Below are 22,452 nucleotides of genomic sequence, written 5' to 3' on the forward strand. Positions count from 1 at the left end.
CTAAGAGAGAGAGAGCTCGGGGGAATTGAGAGAAAAAGTGGGGAGAGAGAGAGAGAGAGAGAGAGAGAGAGAGATGATGAAGTGTTTCGTTCCAAAATCCGTAAATAAAAATCAGGACGGGTTGTTACATGCCTAGACTGCGTTTTAGAACACTGGAAATTCATAAAACATACTTGACTTGAAAGACTATTTAAAAAAAAAAATAATAATTATCGAATGTCTCATAACATTATTTTAAAAACTGGAAATTCATTACCAAGGTTAAAAGCACTTTCAATCCTTTAATGATATGTTTACTAAGGATGAATGGAATGGGTGAAAATAGAATTGCACACTGTTTAATGAATCAATACAAGAGTGGGATCCACCTCATTTCGGGAATCAAACCCATAAAATTGGCGGAGGTAATTCTCTACATTATGGTGGTACCTGAAATCTGGGTATTTGTGGCCATATGGAATCTGTCACATCCCCGCCCAGGCGAGACTACTTCCCGGGCTCGACTCCACCACCATAGCACGATATTGTCCGCTTTGGGCTTACCATTCCCTCACGGTTTTGTTTTTGGGAACTCACGAGCAACTTCCCAGTGGGTCACCCATCATGGGATTGCTCTAGCCCTCTTCTCGCTTAACTTCGGAGTTCCTATGGAACCCGAAGCCAGTGAGCTCCCAAAAGGCCTCGTGCTAGGTAAGGATGGGAATATACATTTGAGGATCACTCCCTTGGGCGATGTGGGATGTCACAGAATCCAACTTATGTTCCAAGATGACCTCCTATAGTTCACTTAAATAAAATGACCTTACAACTTCACCACTTAGTTGATAGACACAACCATATTCGTCTTCTCCAAATCCACCAATTTCCTTTAGAGCCAGCTTCATCTCCAACCACCTAATCCCATTTCTAGTTGCTTGTAGAACCTATTAACAAGAGTAACAAATAATGACAAGTGGGGATTTATTTTAAACAAGGTCAATTTAGTAATCAAGTTAGTTTTAATTTCGATTCAAATGAACTAGTAAACGACTTATATAAAACCAACATCATTCATATCCCGATTCTAAATAAATTAGTAAATAACTTTAACAGAAAAATAATTTTATTTCTTCCTTAATCAAATCATCCTCAATTCTATTCTTCTTCACTCCATTTTTCTTTAATCTGATTGTTAGTAAACGAGCTATAAATGTCTCATGACTTTTAAACTCTCTCAATGCTTTTCGTGGGTTTGGGTCATACATTTCAGCTCGTTAAGTTACGATGGCAACCACTTAACTTTTTTAAGCCAAAAATTAAGTAGAAACTGAAACCCTACTTCCACGTTTACACTATAAAATGTATAAACCAAACACAAAAACCCAACTTATCTTGCAGCCCTAAAAATCGTACATCCCTTCTCCCCCACTCTCCATTTTCTCAGTCCCATTTCAAATGGCCGCCGCCGCCGCTGTGCGTCCCTTGGTCACCGTCCAGTCTCTGGACGGCGACATGGCCACCGACCAGAGCCAAACCGTCTCCTTGCCTGATGTCATGAAGGCCTCCATCCGGCCCGACATCGTCACCTTCGTCCACTCCAACATCTCCAAGAACAGCCGCCAGCCCTACGCCGTGTCCAGGAAAGCCGGCCACCAGACCTCCGCCGAGTCCTGGGGAACTGGGCGAGCCGTCTCCCGTATCCCACGTGTTCCCGGAGGTGGGACTCACCGCGCTGGCCAAGGAGCCTTCGGAAACATGTGCCGTGGTGGCCGCATGTTCGCTCCTACCAAGATCTGGCGCCGCTGGCACCGGAGAGTCAATGTCAACCAGAAGCGCTACGCGGTCGTTTCGGCCATTGCCGCTTCGGCAGTCCCGTCTCTGGTTATGGCTCGCGGGCATAAAATAGAGACTGTTCCAGAATTGCCCCTGGTCGTTAACGACTCCATTGAGGGGGTTGAGAAGACCTCGGCGGCTCTGAAGGTGTTGAAGGAGATCGGGGCTTACGCCGATGCCGAGAAGGCAAAGGACAGCCATTCGATTCGACCTGGAAAGGGGAAGATGAGGAATCGGAGGTACATCAACCGTAAGGGGCCGTTGATTGTGTACGGAAGTGAGGGGGCGAAGCTTGTGAAGGCATTTAGGAACATTCCTGGTGTCGATATTATCAATGTGGAGAGGCTTAGTCTGCTGAAGCTTGCTCCCGGTGGGCATTTGGGTCGGTTTGTGGTCTGGACCAAGTCGGCTTTCCAAAAGCTGGATTCGATTTATGGATCCTTCGATAAGGTTTCAGAGAAGAAGAAGAGGTATGTGTTGCCGAGGTCGAAGATGGTGAATGCTGATCTGGGTAGGATTATTAACTCGGACGAGGTCCAGAGCGTTGTGAGGCCGATTAAGAAGGATGCGAAGAGGGCTCCAATGAAGAAGAACCCACTAAAGAATCTGAATACTTTGTTGAAGTTGAATCCATATGCGAAGACTGCTAGGAGAATGGCTCTGTTGGCTGAGGCTGAGAGGGTTAAGGCTAAGAAGGAGAAGCTCGACAAGAAGAGGAAGCCCATTACCAAGGTAATCAAATCTAACTTGTTATTTCTTCTGTTTTGCTTTGCTTTTTGTTTGATTGATTCTATAGATAAATTTTATGATTGTTAAGGTTATTTGGAAGCCCGTTTTTAATTCGTGCTTGATATATGTGAATCGAAACCTAGTTGTATCCTTAGTCTTATATTTTATGGTTTCCATGATTCTACCATTTTTGTGATTGGTGATGCGCATGTATTATTCGATTAATTGATAGATCGTAGTAAGTTCAAGTCCACGAAATGCGTTCTTATGTTCAATTGATCTTGATTACATGTCTGATGATTGTGAGGATTGGTAGTTTGTTTTTTGGTATGAGGAAATAGGTTGGTCATTTTTTATTGGTGTTTGCTTTCTTCGAAACTTGATTATGTTTGTTGTCAAATGCTTATTGTTGCTGCATTGTTTTGCAAGATTTCCATATTCATTTGTCAATCCTACCTTGTTCTAGAAATAATGTCATTACTGTTTCATAATAGAGTTGCTCCTTCATTTCTGGTTAAAGCTTTTTGATCAGTTACGCATACTACGATCTCCTTTTTCTTCCTTATTCTTGTGTGGTCTCATGAGATTTGAGAATATCCGAAAATTTCCTTATGTGTTGTTTATTTCTCTTTATACAGGAGGAAGCTACTGCCATTAAGGCCGCTGGTAAGGCATGGTACAAAACTATGATCTCAGACAGTGACTACACCGAGTTTGACAACTTTACAAAGTGGCTAGCGGTAGCCGAGTGATTTACGTCTGCGTTAAATTTACAAGGCCTTGTTTACGTAGAATGTTTTGGGTTAGTGTTTATGTTGTGTCTTTTGTTCTCTTGAGTAAAAGAATGAGACGTGGGAGGAAAAGTGGTGTATTAACAGAGAAAACGCTCGCGTTTTCCCTCCCGGATTGTGCCAATCGTAACTAGATTTATATTAGTTTGTCAATTTTGTTCTATGACAACGTTGGTAATTTTGATCCGAAATGCAGGCGTTTTAATCTCAGTTGTGCATTTGAATCTAATGGGTTGATTGGTTGTATTTTAGTTTATATCGTTTGTCCATTTGGTTGGTTCTTCGATATGATTTGCATCTTTCTGTGGGGGGATCTTTTGATTACATCTGTAAGGAATGCCACCATTTTTTAGCGTTTCTTTAAGCTGCGAATGGGTTTGTTTGAAAGTGCTTTTGTTGGAAGTGCTTATAATCATTAGCATGTTTAGTAGCAGGGCATTACTGTATTTTGTAGATAATCAGTTATTTAAATTCACAAGTACTTTTAATTAATTACATTAACGTTAATTTGCTACTTAATACATTCAAATGTTTAATCTCACATTGAAATTGAGCATATGAATTATGAATGACTTAACTATATAAGTTTTATAATAGTATCTAATACAGATTAGCATTGGAACTTTTTAATGATGACATAAACACAACCACATGGTGTATTAGTAACACCCTGTGACAATGTAATCATTCTACAGTCAAATTGATCAATTTAATGCAACTGTTGGAAATATTGGCTATATTGATGTTTGATGCGGAATATTTAAGCACACAAATTAAAACTCTCTTTTGACAATTGTAGTATATGAATAAGTAGGGATCGTTCTTAACCGGGGATTAGGAGGGATTGCAAAATCACTTGGAAACTGACTCAAAAACGTAAAACACAAATTAAAACACTAAACTAGACTCAAAGAATGCAAAACTAAACAATAAAACACTAAAACAAACCAAAAGACTCAAAATAGCCCCAAAACACTCAAAACTGCCTTAAAAACACAATCTGGGCAGTTTTGAGCACTTTGACTATTTTGGACGAATTTGGGTAATAAATTGAATCAAAACACTTAGAAACACAAACTAAGACACTTTCTAACTAAATTGGACACTAAAGTAAAGGGGGATTGAGGTTTTGACGAAATTAAACAAATAGCACAGAATGTAATTAAAACAAATTATGAAGATGAATTTGATGAAAATATGGATGGAATGCTAGCTAGAAGGTTCTTCTCCACACATGTCACACTTGCATACAAGATGATTTTTAGTTGGTCTTTCGATAAATTATGAAACTCAACACCCCGGGTTAATTAGGTCCGCTTAAATTAACCTTCAAGTTCTCCTTAAGTTAATAAATTGGATGGGACAGCGCATACGCAATTCAAAACATTCTCCAAAAGTCCTTTACATGAAAAGCACAATAAAGATACAATCAAAGATCATTAAGCATCATGAAAACTATAAGTGTTGACGAGGCATTCGTTACTATGATGAGCATGAAACTAGTGCCAAGAATTCATTTAACGCGATTGTTTATAAGCAACCTCCACTACTTGTGAATATAAGTTCATAACTATTAGGTGAAATTCACTTATATTCTAGCGTCATATTCATGCATGAAAATTAAGCGTGCACTCTCAATAAACATACACAAATAAGTTATCAATCAAGCAGTTAAACAAATTGAATCCACAATTCATGAAATTCCAACCAAAGGTAATCAATTCATATTGCAAGCATAAACATGGTTTCGAATCACCCCCTAGCTAACTAGGGATTTAGCCTCTCATGTTCACAGAAAGAGAAATAAAATTGAATTTATACATAAAGATTAAAAGATTGATTACACCTAGAACGCCCAACGAATCCACTTGAATTTCTGCGCGTCTAAGCTCCTCTTTCTTCTTCTCCTTGCTGCGGCAGAGATGGTTTAGGGGGTTTTTGGATGTTATTTTGGGTTGGGGATGGATTTAGGGAGATGTGGTGGTGCGGCAAGGAGGTGGGAAGGTGTATGGAGGTTGGGAATGGTGGCTGGAAGGGTGGAGTGGCTGCGGCAAGGTTGGGTAATGGCTGGAATGGATGGGAAAAGGTGCGGCTGAGATGGATTTAGAAGGCTTAGGGTAAATGGATTTGCGGCTGATATGGATCATGGATCAATGGGAGGCTACGGATTCAAGGGAAGTATGGAAGGGTGGCTGCAAGATGAAAAGAATGAATAATAGAGAGTCTAGGGTGCGGCTAGGGTTTAAATTATATATGGTTTCAGAAATAAAACCCTAGTTTATTTTGGTTAATTAAAATTAAAATCAAAGGCTTCTAGAAAAAGGAAATAAAATCAGAAATTAGAGAGGGAATGGCTGCAAGGTGCGGCTAGGGTTTAGTTTAGGAAGGGAAATAGGGTTTAAGTGCATAACTTTGGACCTAAATACCCCCCCTTGCACGGCAAGGGAAGGAAAGAAGAGAAAAGGGCACGGCAAGGGTGTTTAAGGGGCATAGGGCCTTCGTTTTGTGTCCTAAAGTGCCTACAAGGCCTTCAAAGTGGCTAGAAAATACGGACGTTTAAGATTAGGAAAGGTTACCAAAACGGGAAACCTAGGGTTAACTTTCCTATTTCAAGTAGGAATCCTTGTTGAAGTAGGATTCCTCGTTTGAGTAGGAATTCATCGTTGGAGTGGGAATTCATCGTTTCTTCAAGTCTTCAACTCATTCATTCCTCTTTTGCTCCAAAAGACTCCAATTTGCATCTTCTTGCACACTTTAGCTTTATAATCTGAAAATGCACAAAAGTGACTTTAAACACTAAAATAGCTAAGGAAACACAACATAAATGCACGAGAACAAGCTAATTAAGTTGCATGAATATGCTCCTATCAATGTTACTTCTACAACAAATCAAATAAGATAATGATTAGTAAATATTGGCTATATAATAATTATATATTGATGTTACTTCTACCTCAACTATTGGTCTCACGACATTATCGTACCTTATTTTTTAAAATTGACAATGTCATACCTCATCTTTAGAATTTGATCCAATGTTATACATTCCATTACCTGGTCATGAATTTTTCAGTTAAATGTTGACGTGGGTTGATTCGGGATCCACTTTCTATTAAAAAAATTATTAAAATATTATTAAAAACTACAAAAAATTATTTAATATTTTTTAAATATTAAAATAATACAGAAAAGTAAAATTAAACCCTCAATTCGTCTCTTCCCCCTCTCTCTTCTCCCCTTCATCTTCTTCCCCCTACTTGCTTAATCTTCAACATAAAAAAAAAAAAAAAAATTGAAAACCCATCAACCCCCTCCCCAGCCCAGATCCCGTTACACCCCCCAAAAATATCATCACCGCACCAACCCCCTAAGATCCCATCACCCCACCAACCCCCACCCCCTCCCACACCTGCAACCCAAATCCACCACCCCCCAACTTGCAGAAGAAGAAGAAGAGAGAGAAGGAAGAAGAAGAAACAAAAAAAAAAAAAAAAAAGAAGAAGAAGAAGAAGGAAACCCAGTTCGTCTGTCCCCCCCTCCCAACCCAACTTGTAGAAGAAGAAGAAGAAGAAGAAGAAGAGAGAGAGAAAAAAGAAAGAAGGAAACCCAGTTCGTCCCTTCCCTCCCTCCCAAAAGCCAACCTGCAACCCAGAAAGAAGAAGAAAGGAAAAAAAAAAAAAAGAAAAAAAAAAAAAAGGAAAGCCACTTCGTCCCTTCCCTCCCTCCCAAAAGTCAACCTGCAACCCAGAAAGAAGAAGAAGAAAGGGAAAAAAAAACCCAACTTGCATAAGAAGAACAAGAAGAAGAGAGAGAGAGAGAGAGAGAAAATGAAGGAAACTCAGTTCGTCCCTCCCCCCTCCCCCCCCCCCCCCCCACCCCACAAAAACCCCCCAACCCCCCCAAAAGCCAACCTGTAACCCAGAAAGAAGAAGACGAAGACGAAAGGCAAAAAAAAAAAAAAAAAAAAGAAAGAAGAAGGAAACCCAATTCATTCGTCCCCCCCCAACCCAACTTGCAGAAGAAAAGAGAGAGAAAGAGAGGGAATAAAATAAAAAAAAAAAAAAAAAGGAAACCGAAAAAAAAAAAAAAAAACAAGAAAAGAAAAAGGAAATCCAATTCGTCCCCCCCCCCCCAAAAAACAAACTCGAAAAAGCCAACTTGCAACTCAGGTAGAAGAAGAAGAAGAAGAAGAAGAAGAAGAAGAAGAAAAAAAAAAAGAAAAAAAACCCAGTTCGTCTATCCCTCCCCCCACCCTGAAAAAGCCAACCTGCAACCCAGGTAGAAGAAGAAGAAGAAGAAGAAGAAGGAAAAAAAAAACCCAGTTTGTCCGTCCCTCCCCCCGAAAACCCAACTTGCAGAAGAAGAAGAAGAAGAGAGAGAAAAGAAAAAGAATTTTTTTTTTTACTTTTTTTTATTATTTTAATATTTAAAAAATTTCTTTTAGTTTTTAATAATATTTATTATTTTTTTAATAGAAAGTGGGCTCCCGAATCAAGCCACATCAGCATTTAACTGAAAAATACACGGCCAAGTAACAGAAAGGTATAACATTGGACCAAATTCTAAAGATAAGGTATGACATTATCAATTTTAAAAGATGAGGTATGATAGTTTCGTGAGACCAATAGTTGAAGTAGTTTTTTGTAATTTACCCTATCTTTAATATATCGATCTTCATTCATGCTTGACTAGAATGAGATTTTAGGTTGAGGCGTGTAAGTTCACTGTTTTTGAGAGTAGATTTTATCCCTCGAAGATAATGTCTCGGTAAAGCAAGTTGTGACGCCTTACCCTCTAAAGATACAACAACCTATAATCATTGTAAGCATACTCTCGCAATATTGGAATTGAGTGAACCGCTCAATTCGTTCCTTTGACATATAAGAGGTGAAAATCGAGTGAACAGTTCAATATTAAGATATCATAAAATATTGTTTTAACAATTCCGTAATGACTGAATGTAAATGACAATTCTGACGATTTAAACTTGCTGTCCATTCTCAACAAATTCTCATAAAATCTCATAGATGACACAATAAATTAACCAAAAAAAACTCTCAAATAAAGGTTTATTACCTATCTGCAATGGAAAAATAATATGTATTCATAGAAAAGAGAAAAACTGTATATTCCAATATCTCCAATATATTCCATAAACCTCATTTGCTGTAATGATTTCTAAGTAAGAAATTTCAAGGTTTTTTCATCTATCGGCACAACACAGCTTTTGATTTCAAATTTCTAAAGTAGCATATCTGATTCTAGTGATGAAAGATACCCGACTTCAACGAAACTTTGATTTTAAGATAAACGGGAAACTTTCCACCATCTGCAGTAAGTGAAAGCCACTGTAAGAATAGGTTATGATCAAGTACCTCAAAAGTAAAACTCAAGCATCAAACATGCAAAATGGCCACTACAATCACAAATTTCACAAGTAGCCGCGATCAATGTATAAGCTACTAACAGAATCAGCATCCCTTTGGATCAAAACTTCAACTATGCTGACCTATGTTTTGTAATTCAAAGCCAAAAATCAAGTGAGGCTCCCTCAACAAGTAGATAAAAAGAAGGATACTGATGAAATCGCAACAAGCTTGAATATATAATGAGGCAAACATGAGAAATGTTAACATCCGAAACAAAAAGCATCATGTTAATCTCCCAATCTTGCTGCATCGCAATTTTGAGTTACTGAATATGCACAAGAACTGCGCATACCTTAGCTATTACGCATATTTCGTCTATCTTTATTGAAAATGTACTAAAACAATGACTGAGGAACAATAAGAAACCGAATATAATTTCCTTAGAGCTGGCACACAAGTGACAATTCTGACGAAACCTTTTGGAATTTTAGCAAGGGAAATGATTACTGTTATTTTAATAGTATGTATTGCCAAATGGAATCTTATCACAGCTAGGCCCCCTTAACTCAAATAACGATTTCACCCCAAAGTATCGAAGCTGCAAGTTTACATCCACGTACTCACACAAACTAGCTGATTATACTCAGGAATTTCATTTAGCCATAGACATAAACACATAAAGTAGGGAGTTAAAATGATATACATAGACACGGTTTTAACAGAAAACAAAAGAAATATTCTTTGATTGAATATCTTGGGCGATAAGGCCAGCTATGATTTATGGCACAGAATGTCGAGCGGTCAACCATCAACACTCGCAAAAAATGAGTGTAGCGGATATGAGAATGCTTCGTTGGATGTGTGGGCACATGAGAAAGGACAGATTAAGAACAAGGATATCCGAGGTAAAGTAGGAGTGGCCACGATTGAAGATAAGATGAGAGAAAATTGGTTAAGATGGTTTGGACATGTGAACAGAAGACCTACAAATGCTCCGTTTAGAAAATGCAAATATGAGACAGCTCATGGCAAAATGGTAGAGGGAGACCTAGGAAGACTTGGAAAGAGACTTTAAGAAAAGACATGAAGTACTTGGAACTTATGGAAGACGGCGCAAAACCAAGCGCAGTCGCATTCTAGGATTCATATAGCCGACTCAACTTAGTGGGATAAGGCTTTGTTGTTGTTGTTGAATATCTTGGGCAAATAAGCTTTAGACCAGAAAACCATTGCTATGTGACCAAAAATGACATCAAACCATTCTCTAAAAGATTTTAGAATTACTTGTGGATAAGTATGCTCATCTATATTTTGCAATTGAAAACCAAAAATCAAGTGAGGTTCCCTCAACAAGTAGAGAGAAAGAAGGATACCAAATCACACCAAACTTGAATATATAATGACGCAAACATGAGAAATGTTAACATCTGAAAAAAAAAAAAAAGCATCATGTTAATCTCCCAATATTTGCTCCTCACAATTTTGAGTTAACATTTACTGAAGATGCACAAGAACTGCGCAGACCTTAGTTATTATGCACATTCTGTCTATCTATACTGGAAATGTAATAAAACAATGACTATGAGGAACTATAAGAAACAGAATACAATTTCCCTTGAGCTGTGTATCAGTGACAATTCCGACAAGACCTTTTGGAATTTTATCAAGGGAAATGATTATTGTTATTTTAAACATATGTATTGTCGACTGAAATCTTATCACAGCTAGATCCCCTGAACTCAAATATTGATTTCACCCCAAAGTATTGAGCTGCAACTTTAGTAGATCCACGTGCACATAAAAATTAGGCATTAAAATGATATACACAGCTTTACCAGTAAACAAAAGAAATATTCTTTGATGGAATATCTTGCGCAAATAAGCTTTATACCATAAAACCATAGCTATGCGACCAAGTATGACATCAAACCATTCTCAAATATTTCAGAACTACTTGTGGATAAGTATTCCTAGAAAAATGAAGTATTTACAAAGCATCCAATTACCTCAAGTACTTCCAGGATGGGCACGCTTCAGCCTACGCCGTGTGTGGTTCACATAGGAACTATGACTACGCTTTTTTGTCTTCTTTCTGCATAATTGAAACCTGATATCATAGTTGAATTGGAAAGAAGAAACCATATATTTGGTATTATTAAAACAAGATGATCTCTGGATAAAACTAACCCGAAAATGGCCGAATAGAACTTAAACAGAAATACTGCAGGCAGGGCAAGTAATGCAGTGGCCTACATTAATTGGGGAACAAGAAGAAGAAAAACTGTTAGGACAGCTACATATTGAAATTTGATATATTTCAGATAGCCGAATACAACTTAAGCACATACCGCAAACCATGCCAGTTCCATACTTGCAACAGGTTGCGTCAACTCATTATTTTTTAGAATTTCTTTGACCTGTGCCAGATAAATGCAAAATCCAAGTTACTGACAAAAAAAAAAAAAAAAAAAAAAAAAAACATTCAAGTTCATATGGGGTACTTATAAGTACTGAGATTTCCGCAACTCCTCGTGAATTTGGATTTCCTTTCCTATACAAATTTATGATTGCCCTTTCATTTTTTGCGGTTTTGCCCATAACAGAAAATTAGCAATTCTGATGTACCCTGCTTTCAAACAAATGAAAAGCCCATGAAAGCTTATATTTGGCCATCAACAAACAGTGTGTTTTAGCACGCAACAATGTGGAAGAAACCAAACAAACAAAGAAGTGCTGAGACTAATACTTGCCTGCTCATTTCCGCAAGTCACCGGAATTACTGTTATTTAAACCAGATCTATAAGTTTAAATTAAAAACATGCGAGTACTAAAAGAAATAATATTGTATATCACGCAAGCATTCACTCCTTTTGATTTTTATGTTTGCTTATCTGTGCACTGTTCCACTCTGTTTCCTCTGTAATGAACAACAATAACAAAGCCTTTTCCCACTAAGTGGGGTCCGCTATATGAATACTAGAACGCCATTGCGCTCGGTTCTGTATCACGTCTTCTGTTAGATCCAAGCACTCTAAGTCTTTTCTTAGAGTCTCTTCCAAGGTCCTTCTTGGTCTTCCTCTACCCTTTCGGCCATGAACCTCTATCCCGTAATCGCATCTTCTAACCGGAGCGTCAATAGGCCTTCGTTTCACATGTCCAAACCACCATAACCGATTATCTATCTTCTTTCCTTCAATTTTAGCTACTCCTATTTTACCTCGGATATCCTCATTCCTAATCTTATCCTTTCTTGTGTGCCCACACATCCAAGGAAGCATTCTCATCTCCGCTACACCCATTTTATGTACGTGTTGATGCTTCACCGCCCAACATTCCATGCCATAAAGTATTGTCCGCCTTATTGCCATCCTATAAAATTTTCCCTTGACCTTCAGTGGCATACGATGGTCACACAACACGCCGGATGCACTCTTCCACTTCATCCATCTAACTTGTATTCTATGGTTGAGGTCTCCATCCAACTCTCCGTTCTTTTCCAAGATAGATACTAGATAGCGAAAGCAGTCCCTCTTTGGTACTTCCTGATCTCCAATCCTCACCCCTAATTCATTTGAGCCTCCGTTTGCACTGAACTTGCACTCCATATACTCTGTCTTTGACCGACTTAGGCGAAGACCTTTAGATTCCAACACTTTCTCTGTAATGAACAGATAGACAAAAATTGGGATCCAAATCAGCCAAATCAGCTCCTTCTTCATTGTTTGACTCCTTTCAAAAAAATGTGTTCACCAAAGTTCTCACCTCCCAAGAATATTTTTTTTTTCCCTTCAGTTCTGTGAGCAGAGTCAAATAATGTCCAACTGCATCATTTTTCAAAAGTCCAAGAGGCATAGCATGTTCCACTCGTGCTTCGAAATCAATTGATTGAATTCGTCGGTACTAATGTTTTATATAAATATAAAGTAGAAAATTCATACCTCATGATGCAAAAATGTTGTAGTGGTGGTGACTTTTCTATATGCATTGAGTACCATTTCGGTATACGGCTTCAAGGCAATATGTAATTTATCTAAATGTGGTTTTGCCACCATAGCAACCGGATCAATGTATGGCTTGGTATATTTCTCAGCTTCCTGCCACAACACAGAAATGCCATAAGAAAGAATTCCATCCACCAAATCCATATATTTAAAAAGTTCTCATGAGGGGCTTACCTGAATGTAAGGATCTGCCATATTTTGTGCCTTGAAAACAAGTGGTCCTATAGAACTCTTTGATGAACGATATACATCAACAGTTTTTGCAGTGACTAATCGAATGTTTGGTTCAAGATAGGCTTTAAATTCCAAAGACTGTTTCTTCAACCTTGGCATCCAGTTCTTCAAATTAAAAGAGGAAGAATTAGAAAGGTTGCCAACTTGGTTCAATATCACAAATAGAAAAGTTGACTGTACACTAATTGTTCAGAAAAGAGAAAGATGTCAAACACCAAAGCTGAGTCTAATGACTTCAAAATTTTAATTATTAGTAAGATAGGCTGTTGCTGCTTTATGCTCCTCTTCAGAACTCGAGTTTTGAAACTCAAATTTTGCCACTTAATCCCATAAAACGCAACTCGTGTCTCACTTTGTATTTTGTATTATATGAAGAAGAGCTGGGGATAGCATACTGTTCTGATTCTTTTGACGATGATCTCAGTCCAACCCTCACCACGAGCCTTCATTTTTAAGGCCTGAGGACAAACAAATAAATGAATACTTGGCTATTCCAGTTTATTCACCTGGCAAGCGAACATCTTTATTGGATAAGTGCAACAAATAAAGTTTGGAATATCACAGACACACCTTTTCAATTCCCAGATTGAAGGCTGGTCTTCCAAGCTCGTTCCAGTAAGTCAAAATGTACGTCTGCACATAAATACTTTGTCATGAAATTAGACTGACATTGTTATCCAACTAATCTGCGTGGATTTACCTGAAAATAGTCTACATGAACTCCAAATGTATGTGGAAGCCATCCCCCATGGACCTGTTCATGGGTCACAGCAGGATTTAACTATTGGCAGTATGGTGAACTTAATTTTAAAGTACTTGTAAATGGTAACAAGAACATGATACGCTTCACTGTTATTCAAACTTAAAAGTTGCATATGATTAATTATTAATAGAGACGGGGCCATAACAGAATCCACCTTTAGGCAATTGATAAATTTACTAATTGACTAGTCACACTAAAAGAGGTAAAGCCACAAGAATTAAACCTAAAGTGATAACAACAACGTTGCCAACAACAGCAGGCATTAGAAAATTATAGCATTACCATTTCCTTACCTCAGTCAAATCTTCAGATATTGAAGAAATGCCAAACTTCTCCTTCACCATTTCTTCCTGAGATATCAAAAAAATTAATACCATGTAGCAATTGATAGTTTCAGGTAGCAAATAAACGGACAACAAACCTCTGCAACTTGAAGATCATGTTCAGTTTTCCGAATTCCAGTCTTCTGTTCATCATTTACTTTTCGAAGCTGAAAAAGAATAGATAGAGAGATTAAATTGGCCAATTAAATTACACTAAAGTCCGCTTTGACAAAGAAATTTTGCACCCATGGAAAATTAAACTTGATTACAGATTGTCTAGTTGTATACACCATGTAGGACCTTGATCGCAGAACTCCACAAATGAAGGGATATCTGATCTACAACTCCACAGATATTTAAAAGCCTTCAGAACTAATCAAAACAATTCAAAATAACATCAAATCCTAAGAGAAAACAGCTTCTACATTTGAAGTGTCGATAGCTGTTTATCAGTATACACTATGCCATATAGGACCTTGATCGCAGACTAGCATCACTTCAAATAAGATAGCTCTGAATTTTGGCTTAATTTATAAGATTATGGAGATGGTATTGACTACTGGCTACTCATTAGTTTCCTTTGATTTGTATCAAAGGTTGTCTGTTAAGATTATCTGTTTGGCGCAATACAAACCTTTTTTTCAGCTATAACCAAAAACTGTAAAATGGACCAATAATTTCACCGTATATGGACAAGCTAAATTAGATGTGATAATTGCACGAGTAGTCCAATACTATCAGTAAATCTGATTCTATCAGAAGGGTGAATTTGTAAGCACCAAACCATCTGTTTTCTAGAAAAGGAAAACAACAGTTACAGAATAAAACAATATAACTACTCAATCAGAAACAGTAACATAGGCCTTCCAAGAAACAAGAAATAAGCACGGTTAGTTTACATTTTCTAATTTTATACTCAGTTCCTGAATTTTCTGCTCAGCTACACTTGCTCGGGCTTCTAGTTCATCTCTTTTCTTATTTTGCACAGTAATGTCCTCTCTAAGTCTTTTAACCTTTCATGAAGACTAAGCCATGTAAGACAGCATGAAACTCAGGTTAGGTCTAGTTTTTGGAAAACTAATCTGCTTCTCAAGCCCACCAGCCTGCACATGTGGTTTATCTCCAAGCTCGACAACATCTAAAGGTTTTCTTCCCTTCCCAAAAGAAAAAGAAACAGATCAACCCTTATCTTTTCAAATGGGGTTTGGAGAGCGCTTCTTTTTTGCAAGCAAGAGAGGCGGATTGTTTACATAGAGACATAATGGAGCTTCACAAAGTCTAATACATTTATACACTCCAGTTGTTGACTAGAAAGGATGAGTAAAACAGAAATGGACCCTCCAGTCAAGGCTCAATATTGTTAACAATGACTTACTTCTCAAAAACATATATTTCCACTAAGAAAAAAAATGTCTCAATCACTTTCCATACCATGGGAACCAAACCATGGCTTCATGATTTAACACCTCAATGAACTGAACTATACAGTATCTGAGAAATACTTTGCATTGAACTGAAAAACATTTTAAAAATAAAACCCTTACCTGGACAGACTCTATAGCACTTTGTAACAAAGCAATGCTATTTGATTTCTCTTGAATAACCTTCTCCATCAGTTTAATACTTTCATCCTTTTTTCTCAGCTCACGGTTTTTGTCATCAATGCGTGATTCTTCAACAACATGAGAATACCAACGTCACTAAAACAGACAAAATAGTGATGTAAAACAGCAGCCAATCATGTACAATAACAAGGGGTCAAGTAACTGCACTTACTACATTATCAATCAATCGGGTTCTGTAGTCAGTCTTATTTTTTATAAGAGACACTATCTCAGTCCAAAAGGGAAAGGAGTCTAAGACATCCTATGCAGTGACACTAGAAATACAACGGAATGTATGCAGAAGAGGCAATGTAGAACTCACTCGTACTAAAAACAATTTCTTCACCTCTTTCGGGCTCTGAAAAACCGAATGAAACTAACTGATCAATCTGCATTTTCGAATTGGTTTCCAGAAAACGAAAAACTGTACCTCTACCCATACGCTCAACGAATCGATTCACATTTTCAAATCCCAATTAGTCAAATAAAGTTTATTTTCCTACAATCCAAGTACAAATATACAGAACATATGATCATTAATTATAAATATAAAGGGAATTAAAACCATATTACAAACCAAATGCCATTTAAAATTCTAATGTATGGAACTGCAAATTTACTATACACTCAATTCCCATTCAATATTCATAATATAGATATATATATATATATATATATATATATATATGATGATTGCAATGACAAAGCCTAAAACTTTGAAAATGGTCACCTAGAAGTGAAACTCTGGACTTGAGTTGCTGAAGTTGGAGTGCCAGAGACGAATCTGCAACCTCCTGAGCAGAATCAGAAGCGCCGTCGTCTGGAGGGGGTGGGTATGCCGTAATTCCGGTGAATGATAGGGCTAAGTATACGGAGAAGAGTAAAAGCTTAGAGGGTGCCATCCAAGAGTGCAGTGATCGCTAATGAAAGCGAAGGAAGAAAGAGACTTTTCGAAGTGACCCACTGAGTCGGAGTCAGAGGCGCTGAATAATTGAAAATTTTATACCAAGCAAGTAGGCGAGTGTTTAATAGGTGCAAAAGAGAGACTTTCCTACGTATTCGGAGGAACGTGGGATAGGATAGTAGATCGCACGTTATATAAATGGTCACATACTTGTGTTAAAAAATTAACAATTTAAAATATAAGGTATAGAGTATTTCACTATTTATATAATGATACATACTACACTATTCATGTCCCGGGCACAATGAAAATTTTATCAAACACAAGAGTGCTAAACTACACTACTCGTGGGTTCTTGAAAGAGATGATGGAAGCAGAATAAGGTGATAGGCGGAGTCAGATATTCGACCGGAAGCAATATAGTAGAAAAATAATATTTTTTTGAACAAACGATATTATCTATACTGAGGGGAGGAGGTGGACTTAACCTCACAATGGGCTAACAATAATGTGGTTTAAATTCGACTTTGGACGAGAATCGAACCTAAGACTTCTTACTTACAAGTGAATAGGAATACGACTAGACTTGATGTTAGTGATTTTGGGAAAAATTACATCGGAAACAAGATATCAATATGTTCTTTCAGGATCGGACCGGAATTTCCAAAGAGGAGTTATATAGTATATATAGCAATTTTTACTGAGGTGCTTCTGAAACAGCAATTGCTATTCAATTTTCTGCACATATTTGGAATGAAACATATTTCATATTATATAGGAATTGTAGAAAACGTGATTTATACATTTAAAATAATTAAAAGGGTTTTTAGATTTTAAGGTTTCAATAAGATTGTTTTTAGATTTTAACTTGAATGGTTTTCAAAATCTAATATAAGTCCATATTTTTTAAACTTACCATATTTAAGTAATTATACCACATTTATTATTTATAAACTTACCATTTGAAATTCTTTACCCATTCATAACTAATGTATTTTTTGTGCTCCAATCATATTAATAGATAAAAAATTAATTCAAAATTCAAATTGTTAATTATTAAAAAAGTTCAACAACAAAACAAAACCAATTTATATCGGTACATAACTTTCGGTTCCTTATTTTATTCAAAGGTACGGAAGGATCGCTACATAACTTTAAGTACCTTATTTTACTCATAGGTACAAAAGTATCTGTACATAACTTTAGATTCCTTATTTTTCTCATAGGTACAGAAGTATCCATATGTAAATTTAGGTACGAATGTATCGGTACATAACTTTCAGTTCAAATGTATCGGTACGTAACTATAGTTTCTATAACATACATATGTACGTAATATGCATATACATATATATGGAGAAATTCACACACAACGAAAAATATGTGATAATATATGACTTTTCTTATTATGGGAACTTAATAATAACTACCAATGATAAATAACATTTTTATTATTTATGGGAAATATGGGAATCAATATAATGTGATAGCCCGTCCTGGATTTTTCGTACCGTAGCGATAAAATGACGGTTTTGCCCCTAGTGGTTTTGTTTTGTTGTGTGGTTATTTTGGGGTTTTGGTTGGTTGCTTTTGGACCACACACACATCCACACTCATTCTCATCCTTTCCCTATCCCGTATCCCTGTCTCTTTCTCCCTTTCCTTTCTTCTTTGTACGGACAAGATCAAACCCTTCGAAAACGTGGTAGATCGTGGTGGAGACTTATACCTTTGTGTTCGTGAGCTTCATACGAGTTCAAACATACCCATTTTAGGTAAGGATACCTTCGTTTTCACGTCGAACCTGAGATGTTCAATTCGAGGTACTGTTCATGCACACGTAAATTCATGTGTTATTGGGAATTTCAGGGTTGTAGGAAGCTTGGTGAGGTCCTTAGGAAGCTCGGGGTGGTTCGTTTGAAGGTTTTGGACGTCGGGATTGTGAGTTGTAGGTTTGGCCGGAGTTGGTGGGGTTTTTCCGGCGAGATTCCGTTGATTTTAGTGCTTGAAAGTGGTAAGGTTTTGTTCCTCTAGTTGTAAGCTTCATTTTGGTACCAATTTCATGAAATTTGGGTGAAAAACAAGTGAGAAATGAAGTTTAGAAATTTTCCCGGTTTTCCGGCGACGGTGATGGTGCCAGAGGTTAGCCAAAGAAGACGACGGTGTATTCATACACCACATTTGAGCATTGTATGAGAAGTTATTACCTAGTTTGGGTTATGTGCTTTAAATTAACGTTTTTATAGTTGTTTCGCATATAGGTGAGACTTGTCTCGAGGACGAGCGCAGTCACTCGAGGCAAGGGGGTTACGACCCTTCTACATACCAGTGAGTGGGCTTTTGGTTTTCCGTATATACCTATATACTTATGACTTTCCCAGAAAATGAAATGAAACGTTTATATGTTTTAAATGTCATGCATTGCGTTTGCCTATTTAATCATGCATTAGTTGTTGCATATATATATATTTGGTGTTGTGGACGCACAGGTAAGTGTCAGGTAAGTTATGGTTTATGTTTGTGTTTAGTAGTGATTTGAGATAAATAGAGAGCTCATAACCTGCACCCCTAGTGATAATGCTCCCGCCCAGAGTAGGGCATAGTCCTTCACTTGATGTTCACCTCCTGCACCACACGCTCATCTTGGATCAAAGTTAGGTGCACAGTCCTGTCGTACATACCACTTTAGGTGGTTTCGACTCGTAAGTGACCCGCGATTACTCGCCCAGTCTTCACGTAATCGTAGCACTTGAGCGTATTTATTTACACCCAGTCCTGTCGTACAGACCACTTTAGGTGGTTTCGACTCGTGTGCAGGTATAGTTAGTGAGTTGTGGAGTTGAGCTCTAGATTCAGCCGTACAGGTCACGTTAGGTGACTTCGGCTGACAGATTACATGGCATTGATTAACATTACCTGAGTACTTGCATTTTATTTAGAGGCATTTGACATGGCATATTTCTGAGCATGTTTTATATATATGTGCATATTCTATTTTCTGGGAAACTTTACAGGTTTTACGGCGAGGGGTTAGAACTTTTGTTATTGAAATGGTTTTGAAAAGCTTTGTTTTTGCCCACTCACACTTTCTGTTTTGCGCCCCTTCAGGTTCTAGTTGGATTACTCTTTTGGTGGCTCTCGAGGAATTCTCGGCATATCTGACAGATTATCACCAGTGTAGGACCATCTCTGGGTGTGTTTATTTTCCCCGGTCTGCACTAGGTCTTCCGTGCTCTGAATATTGTTTTCACACTTACGCTTGCACATGTATGTTATCTACTTAGTGTATAGCTTGGTTTTTATTTATTCATACTTTATTACTATTCTTAGCTTCCGCGCTGTGCACATGGTTACGTCACTCTCGCGTGACGGCCACTATGTCCTGATTTCGGTCGGGGTGTGTCATATAACCTACAAATAAAAAACTCAATAATTATTACAACTTATTTAATATTCAAAAATTACAATTAAATGCCAATGATTGAAATTAGTTTTTAATCTTAAACAAGGTTTTATTCAAAAAGTAATCATAGATGAGGATAGATAAATGTAAATCCATACAATATTGGCAATAAGTACGCCACCACTTAAGAAATTTAAATTCCACAATTTAGAAAGAACATATAATATTTAGACTGTGCCCAATAAAATGAAGTTCTTCGTTTGGAGAGGGTGTAATAGCTCGCTTGTGATGAAACGGAATTTGGTACGACGAGGTATGAATATTGAGAAAGCTTGTGCGCTCTGTGGATCTGCGAACGAGACGGAGGAACACCTTTTCTTTAGGTGTGAGTTTAGTCGCATGTTTTGGTTTGGTTCACCTCTTCATCTTGATTCCCTTGCAATTTTGGGTAGCGACTTTCGAGTCTGCTGGAAAAATGTATGTCTACGGGTTCATGATATGGATGCCAAGGACGATTTTTTGCAAGAATTTGTTTTTGGTCTTTGGCGAATTTGGAAGGTTAGAAACGTTATAGTTTTTCGTGGGACAATGTGGAATCCAACGGAGGCTTTGGAGTTGTGGAGGGGGCAAGTGAGTGAGTTTAGAGATGCGATGGTTAAGATTGATAACCATGGACCGTGGTATCCTGGAAGTATTCCGTCGGCAAGGGGCGTGTAGGGAGGTTGGAAGATGTTAAGTATCAATACCACATCAGCATCAGTAGTAAAGGTCACCTCAGCAGAGTTTGTTAAATGATTGTTAAAGCTATTAAAGTTTGTTAAAATGTTAGTCGAGTCTGTTAACATTTAGCTTAAGGCACGTGTGCCTTCTGCAAGTTATATAAGTGTGGTTATATCTCATTTGTAAAGCACAGATTAAATAATCAAAAGCATTTTGAGCTGCTTGTTCTCTTTCAATTGTTTCTCTGTCTAATTCTTCAGTTTCCTCCATTCCTTATTGCCCTATGATTCTTTCTCAATGTAGTTAATATGGTATCAGAGCCATCAGGCTCGCACCATGGATTTTGGTGGTTCCACTTCTTAGCTGTTTTCATTTTTTTTTCTAGTTTAGTTTCTCTACACATTTTCATTAGATATTCCGATAAGTTTTTCAATGCTTCAGCAATCGTTCTATTACTTCTAGGTTGATTTTTTTTTTCTGGGTTGATTTCTTTCCGACACCGGATTGTCATTCGTAGACAGCGAGGCCATTCACAGACCACCATTGGCTTTTGATGTTTGCAAACCGCCACCAATGAAATATATGTCACTTATGCACTCCAAGTGTTTGACAAAATTCCCAGCTCAAAAGTTACTATGAAGTCCGCATATGAAGGTTTACAGTGAGCGTTGGTCTCATCTGGAGTCGGAGGTATTTCCAGAAATAGGCCCTTAACCTTCATTGGAATCGGTCATTGACATTTGGTCTTCATCGGAATTTGGGTTTTTCCTCATAATCTTTTGCTGCTTCACCAAAATCTTGCAATTCTTATTAGCTAAAATCTAGAATTTGTGTCTTCTTTCTTCCTAATGGGTTCTTGCCTATCACGTGTTCGATCTTATGCGTCAATGAAATTTCGTTTCTGCAAAGTGATATATTTGACCAGTTTATGGTATGCACACGAGCTGCTTGTTTGGCAGAAGGCAATGGTACCTTGGGTGGTCTACCTTTTGGTGGATAATCTTGGGGAAGAGTGCATCAATCTTTCCTTGCTCAGTGAAGCAAGCTTCTCTTCGTGGGCAGCTTCCAGGAGGACCTTATTTGGCATCTTGTCTTTGTCTTTCACCACCATCTTCACGTATTTTTGGCTTCCAGATTGATAGAGACTTCTGTTTTTCTCTCTCAAACTTTATCTCTCTTAAATTCTTGAAAGATTTGATGACTAAATGTGTTTGTGTAACTCAATTAGTTTGTCGCATGAAGTCATCTTTCTTGTGAGTTTTTCTGGCTTCTTCAAGTTGTGTCTAATACTTGGGTTCAAGATTGTTGCTTTGGATTGCTACTAAAATTTTGCTCAGTCTCGTGATATGTTTGGAGAAATTGATATGGATTCTTGGGTATGAGAAGTGTGATGTTCGTGAAGATTGTTCAATATTTTCACTTATCGCAGCCTATAATGTCGAGTATGACTAGCACAGTTGTTAGCACGTATCTATTGTAAGTCCGGTTATACATGTCTTAGAAAAAAATGAAGTTTGAAGAAGTTGTTGACGGTAAATCCCATGAAGGGTAATCCCGTGTTATGAGTAGGTAAATCCCACGAAGGGTACATAGATGTTGATTTTCTGTTGTTGAAATTGTGAAGGCCGATGCCTTTGTTAAGATAAGTTGTTTATGGTAAAATCCACAAAGGGCGATCATGTGGTACTATAGTTAAGGCCAATGCCACACTATAGTTTGTTAATTTTCTGTTTATGTAAATATTAAACGCCGAAGCCAATGTTGAATGACGTTGTTGACGGTAAATCCGGCAAGCAATT

At 37.6% G+C, this 22,452-nt stretch overlaps 2 protein-coding genes across 4 annotated transcripts; one reads left to right on the forward strand and one right to left on the reverse strand.

Moving 5' to 3' along the window:
- Positions 1–1,341: 1,341 nt before the first annotated feature.
- LOC137730846 (large ribosomal subunit protein uL4) lies at positions 1,342–3,561 on the forward strand. The gene is made up of 2 exons (XM_068469835.1): positions 1,342–2,544; positions 3,180–3,561. Exons 1-2 carry the CDS (start codon positions 1,435–1,437, stop codon positions 3,291–3,293), a joined length of 1,224 nt encoding a protein of 407 aa, XP_068325936.1. The 5' UTR covers positions 1,342–1,434; the 3' UTR covers positions 3,294–3,561.
- Positions 3,562–8,283: 4,722 nt separating this feature from the next.
- LOC137731902 (uncharacterized) lies at positions 8,284–16,614 on the reverse strand. 3 transcript variants are annotated; one of them, XR_011068296.1, is made up of 15 exons: positions 16,357–16,614; positions 15,567–15,694; positions 15,105–15,176; positions 14,121–14,189; positions 13,993–14,049; positions 13,637–13,690; positions 13,507–13,569; positions 13,332–13,394; positions 12,877–13,041; positions 12,640–12,795; positions 11,050–11,118; positions 10,889–10,950; positions 10,708–10,793; positions 10,075–10,128; positions 8,284–8,661 (listed from the first exon to the last, which is right to left on the reverse strand). XR_011068296.1 is itself a non-coding variant. In XM_068471153.1 (14 exons), exons 1-13 carry the CDS (start codon positions 16,526–16,528, stop codon positions 10,709–10,711), a joined length of 1,215 nt encoding a protein of 404 aa, XP_068327254.1. In that variant the 5' UTR covers positions 16,529–16,614; the 3' UTR covers positions 8,284–8,661; position 10,708. The 3 variants fall into 3 exon arrangements, 2 of the variants coding, with proteins under 2 accessions (XP_068327254.1, XP_068327255.1); XM_068471153.1 differs by lacking the exon at positions 10,075–10,128; XM_068471154.1 differs by lacking the exons at positions 10,075–10,128; positions 15,105–15,176.
- Between the last annotated feature and the right edge of the window lie 5,838 nt (positions 16,615–22,452).

The sequence above is a fragment of the Pyrus communis genome, chromosome 4 (genome assembly GCF_963583255.1).
Source record: "Pyrus communis chromosome 4, drPyrComm1.1, whole genome shotgun sequence".
Lineage (NCBI taxonomy): Eukaryota > Viridiplantae > Streptophyta > Magnoliopsida > Rosales > Rosaceae > Pyrus > Pyrus communis.

Coding starts and splice junctions, on each gene's coding strand:
- LOC137730846 (XM_068469835.1), top strand. CDS start 1,435: ATGGCCGCCGCCGCCGCTGTGCGTCCCTTGGTCACCGTCCAGTCTCTG. Junction 2,545..3,179: donor AGAGGAAGCCCATTACCAAG/GTAATCAAATCT, acceptor CTCTTTATACAG/GAGGAAGCTACTGCCATTAA.
- LOC137731902 (XM_068471153.1), bottom strand. CDS start 16,528: ATGGCACCCTCTAAGCTTTTACTCTTCTCCGTATACTTAGCCCTATCA. Junction 12,796..12,876: donor TGGCAGATCCTTACATTCAG/GTAAGCCCCTCA, acceptor GTGTTGTGGCAG/GAAGCTGAGAAATATACCAA. Junction 10,794..10,888: donor TTCTATTCGGCCATTTTCGG/GTTAGTTTTATC, acceptor TCAATTATGCAG/AAAGAAGACAAAAAAGCGTA.